Source organism: Cyprinodon variegatus, unplaced genomic scaffold, assembly GCF_000732505.1.
Source record: "Cyprinodon variegatus isolate N-32 unplaced genomic scaffold, C_variegatus-1.0 Scaffold142, whole genome shotgun sequence".
Taxonomy (NCBI): domain Eukaryota; kingdom Metazoa; phylum Chordata; class Actinopteri; order Cyprinodontiformes; family Cyprinodontidae; genus Cyprinodon; species Cyprinodon variegatus.
In genome coordinates this window covers 585,957-591,320 of record NW_015150595.1, presented here as the reverse complement: position 1 = coordinate 591,320, position 5,364 = coordinate 585,957, and the positions used below count along the sequence as shown (strand labels likewise).

General features: G+C 37.3%; 1 protein-coding gene across 3 annotated transcripts in view; it reads right to left on the bottom strand.

Annotated features, from left to right (window-relative positions):
• Nucleotides 1–5,364, bottom strand: part of LOC107086056 (CAP-Gly domain-containing linker protein 1-like) — a 69,526-nt gene that overhangs the window by 22,448 nt on the left and 41,714 nt on the right. For all 3 annotated transcript variants that reach the window (XM_015376794.1, XM_015376793.1, XM_015376795.1), the window contains one exon: nucleotides 1,036–1,142. In XM_015376794.1, the coding sequence (XP_015232280.1) occupies nucleotides 1,036–1,142 (107 nt within the window). The remainder of the gene's footprint in view (nucleotides 1–1,035; nucleotides 1,143–5,364) is intronic.

Here is a 5,364-nt window from a genome sequence, read left to right as displayed (position 1 = left end):
TTTTTTTCCTGAGCAATTAAATAACATGTGAGAGGTTTTATTTTTCCTATTTTCAGGATTTTTTTTCCTGCTGCTGTGAGGTGATGCAACACTTTCTTTGGTTTCTACCAAAGCTTATATATTTATATGCACCCTCATGAGTAGGGACATTACTTGTCTTAAGTCTATTTCACTTAAATTCAGTGGAGACAAAGGTAATAATAAATTCTTGGAAATGAGTAAAAAAGCACTTTTCACGTCATTTAGCTCAAAAATAGTAAAAATGTTGTCTAAAATCTACAGTTTTAGTAATAGTATATCATTCTGGATGGTTTCAAACGAAATCAGGGGAAGTGCAAAGACAGAAGAAGCTATTTAAAAACAAACTGTAGCATCAGTAACATATTTTTAGTTCATTCAAGCTGGGAGAGTTTAAGAGGCAGTGATATTTTCAGCAGACAACAAATAGTCTGAATGAAGCGCAGCAGTTAGTCTGTTTAATCCTTTTGTGGTTCTGTCAATCATGGAAAACTGTTTTTAGAAATGTTAACGTCCTTGTGGGAATCCCAGAGAAATGATGAAGTCAGTCTAACACCAAAACAGAAATGTATTCTGGACAGAAACAGCGAGATAAAACACTCCATGGGAAAAACAAAAGATTGGTTGGAGGGCATTGATCATTTTAGACATTTCCTGACATGACGTATACAATACAAAAATATCTGTAAAGATCAGAATTCCCTGGAGGTCTTACATCATCACTGAATAGCTCCAACTTATTTCAGGCTTTGCAGAACGTTTTATAAAATATGCAACATCTCCCTAGAGATGTTTTAAATCATTTGGCCTTACCAGGGCTTGTAAAGGTATATTTACACATCTAAATTCTTAAATGTAGTCCAGTTACATTATTAGTGTTTAAAAATCCAGCTAGATTTTAAATCAGCAGTTTAGACCTTGGAGGTGACTTTAGTGGCTCCAGCGTTAATGAACAGGCAGGCAGGGGTCACCTTTACAGAGGCAGGAAAAAACACATCAGTTATCCGAGGAACTCACATTTCCTTGCAGAGGATGCCGATCCGCTGGCTTTCTGAGCTGCTCCGCTCCTTCGACAGGCTGAGCTCCTCCTGGAATTTGGAGTTCTGCTGTTTCAAATGCTCGAGCTGAAGAGAAAAAACAGGCAGAGGAGTAAAGAGAAATCTCCAGGTTACTCCTAATTTATCAAATTCAATGCATCATTCATAGCCACAATGGTTAAGTTCCATTTTATATTATGTAATTTTATTTCGATTTCAGGCGAGCTATAGGAACAACAGTTCACTCTTTCTGCTTTTAGGGAAAACAGCAGCAAGTTAATGCTAAAAAAACATTTATTAACTGAGCTTTGGTTGGTTCTCTGCAGTGCATCTTAAAATCCCAAAGAGAGACGACAACAATGACCTTAGAGAAACTATTGCTCTTCTTCAACAGTCTGAAAGGAGTTGAAGCCACGTAAACATCCATCATGACAGAGGTTGTTTACACATTAAGAAAGACTCAAGATATTTGAAAATCTTAGCAGTCAGTATTTTAAAAAACAATCAACCCATAGTTAGTTCCTACAAGACCGAGAGGAATAAGAAAACAAAAAGAACAAGTGGTTAATTTCAGACTGCATTAAAGTTAAATACAGGACAGACAAAAAAAAGTCAAAAACTATAGAATGAATTGAAAGGTTTCCATAAAAAACACTGTTAGGTTTAAAAAACTGCATCCAAATAAGTGATGAACAGCAGAGTAAATCTCAAACCAACCAAAAGCCTTCATAATCACCATATTAGTAAACAGATTCCACTGCTGGGTCAAAAACAATCCAGATGTTTAGTGAATGCCTCAAAGGTTTGTTAGCGAGCTTCAGTCCGCACACAGAATCACGAAGGCAGATGAACACCATCTTAAAAAGGTTTCCTAAATTAAAGATTATTAGTTACTTTCTGACTAAAGGTGATAATAAACAGCTGGTATGAACTTAGATATCTGTTTCAAAGGAGAGCAAGGGAAGTAGAAACAAAGTGAAACTAAAAAAAGGACCAATAATATCATCTTCTTAAACTTTTTCTAGAGCTTCAGACTCCAAACATGTCACCTCATAGAGACAGAAAGACACATTCAGCGCAGCGTCATCCACAGACCTCCAGGACCAATGGTCAGTGATCCATTAAGAGCAGGACTTTAATTAGTACCTAAAAAAATGTCCAATCATGAAGAAGCCAGCATGCCAGAGCTCTAGCGTATGTTTCTGTTTTCCCTTCATCATTAGGTATGACATCAGCTGTGCTGGGGATGCCTCCCAGTTTAAAATCTGCTCAACACAGCAGCTCAGTAACATAAACGATCACATGTTAACTTCAGGGTGATCATGGAGCAATTGTCATGCAGTAAATCTGTACCACATGCTGAAAAAGTAAATCCTGAGGCAGCATGGAGGGAAACTAAACATCTGTTTAGGAAAAAGAGGAGGAGTCTTTCTAATTCACTGCTTAATAAGAACTGGTCCTACCTGGTAATGGGGTGAGTAGATGTTGTTGGAGTAGCCCTGATGTAGAGCAGCTATGTCCATACCTACGCTGCAGGAATTTCAGATGATTCAACCTGCTAAGCGGCTTCTGTTTTGTCACTGATGCTCCGTTCTTGTTCTGCCTGTATCACCGACAGGCAAACACAAGCTGAGCATCAATAAAACATCAGTCCTCGTCTCCCGCCGTGCACAGCAGCAGGAGGGAAACGAAGAGCGTGTTGCCTGAGCTGCCTCTCTCTCCCTCTCACGTCGGGTTAAAGAGGCAGTCTGCTTACATAATGAATGCCTGCAGAAGCTCCTCCCAGTTCTCATCGCCACCTCATGGAAGTTTGCTCCCTTCATGTGTGCCTACACTTCTCAGAAAGCTTTACCATTCAGAGCTAACCACAGCAACTCATCTTTAATTTTTTTGTCTGCTGCTCTGTTTACCAATATATCGCAATAGTTAATAATTATGCTGTGAAATATGTGCTTTAATATTTATTACTTCCATTTTTTTTCCTTTTTTCAGAAAAATTTGATATTTGTTTGTTTTATATGGAACATGCTTTATTAAATCAAAACTTGCACATTTATTCCCTGATTTTTAGGAGTACTAGAAAGAGTTTTGGGAGTTTCTTCATTGGCATAAACAGACAGGACTGACATCAAACAGAGCTGAATAGATAAAGTGAAAGTGTTCAGGTTTGTTTACATGTGATGGGATTTAATGCAGAGGCAGTGGCGGTTCTATACCAGATTTACTAGAGAGCCCGGGTTGGTGCCATTGTTTTTTTCTTTTCATTTTTTTTTAAATCTCTCTAAGAAAAGTTTTTTTTTTTGCATGGCATATTGTGTGGCAGAAGAGGTCATTTTACTGGTGAAGATTCCCAGTCATCCAGGTCATAGTCATTCCAAAAAAGTTTTTAAAAGAAGTGTTTTCCAAGTTTTAAGATGTTTCGCTTCCCATCCAGAAAGCTTTATCAATTAAAAATGTCTTTAAACAAATAGCCTTTAGACGAAGACTGGTGCATCCTAAGGACAAAACCCCCAGACCTAAGATGAGCGGACACTCAGTATACATTTGCAGGAACTATAAACTTTTTGAAAATAAGTCACTGGATTGCTGGAAACTGTTCATAGGACTTTTTGAAAATCATAGGAAAACACTCACAAGCATCGACAAACAACTTTCTCAGGACATTTTTGGACTGCTTAGTAAATGCAAATAGTTTCAGGACTGGACAATTTGATTAATTTTTGTGCATAAACATAAATTTTTTCACTGTAGATAATTAAGAGGGAAAGTATTTCTGTTGATATGGGTTTGTAATGAGTTTCTTTTTGTAGTTTTTTTCCTTGGTGTTTCTGTAAACGAATAACAATGTTTGATTATTCTTTTTGTTCACTGTATATAGTTGCACCTATTCTTTTAAATTGAATTTTTTTCTAATAAAAAATGATTTAAAAAAAAAGATAAGCGGAATGGTGCATGCAGTGAGGAATGCTCTGATCTTTATATCGGAGAAACCAAACAACCTCTCCACAGACACATAGCCCAACGCAGAAGAGCGACCTCCTCAGGACAAGACACATCTACATCTAAAGGACAAAGGACATTCGGTTGTGGACCAGAATGTTCACATTTTGGACAAAGAAGACAGGTGTTTGCAAAGGGGTGTGAAGAAAGCCATTTATGTTAAGAAAGGAAAACCATCCCTAAACAGAGGGGGTGGACTCAGGTTTCAGCTTTCAAAAACGTACAACGCAGGGATAGAGTTGGTTGCTTCCCACTATCATCTCAACCCCCATCGTTATCACAGATCCTTACTTTAAACCTCAATAAATTGTTACATTCATGCTGATTTTGCACAGTTTCTATCTTAGTCAGTTAAATAATATCCTGCTGTCATTTTGCACATCTCTGATATTGCTGCTATTTTCAAATATTACTGTAAAAATGTCCATAGCTGCATATTGGTTATTTATTCTCCAGGTGCACAGTATTATATTGTTAAAACATTTTACAGTACAGTATTTTATTGTTTATCTTTTAACTCTTCACTATTATGTTATTCTTATACATTTTTTTAAGCTCTACATTTGTGTGACCATTTTTCTATAATCTTTTTGCTGCTGTAAACACCAAAATTTCCCCATTGTAGGACAATAAAGGGATTTTCTATTCTATTCTATTCTATTCTATTCTATTCTATTCTATTCTATTCTATTCTATATGCAGGGGACCAAACATCTCGCTTGTATAGCCAGGCCAGCAATGACCCTAACGACTCCCTTTTCAGAGGCATAGGCCAGTATCAGATTTTGCAGGCCAAGAACGACCTCAACCTCGTTTTCTAAGCCAAAACAAGGCGTTTGTTTGGGTCACTATATAAGCATGGAACTGAATGCTACTCCAGACATTTTGAACTGAGAAAGATTTCTGGATAGAAAGCAAAACATCTTCAAAGTCCAGTGAGTATTTTTTATGTTGTTTTTCCTTTTATTTTAAGCTTTTTTGGAAAGAGGTAATTTCATTAAAATAAATTACACATCATTTGCACAAATGCAGGAGTCAAGGCATTTTTGTTGTCAGCTTCTAACTTTATCGTGTCGGTTTTCTCTGCCAATGGGGTTTTGCTGTAGAGCTTTATTTCCAATTAGCTAATAAGTACGTCTTCCAATGACGCATGTTTTCTCCAAGAGCGCACACGGCGCGTCTTGTAAACAGAGAAGTATGGCGGCTAATGAAGGAAAAGTTGCGATAACTACGCCAGTGGTGATTGGATGCTGTTAAGTATCTCTATAGTTATGCTGCTTAAGGCTTAGACTTCTGGAGGACATAGGGA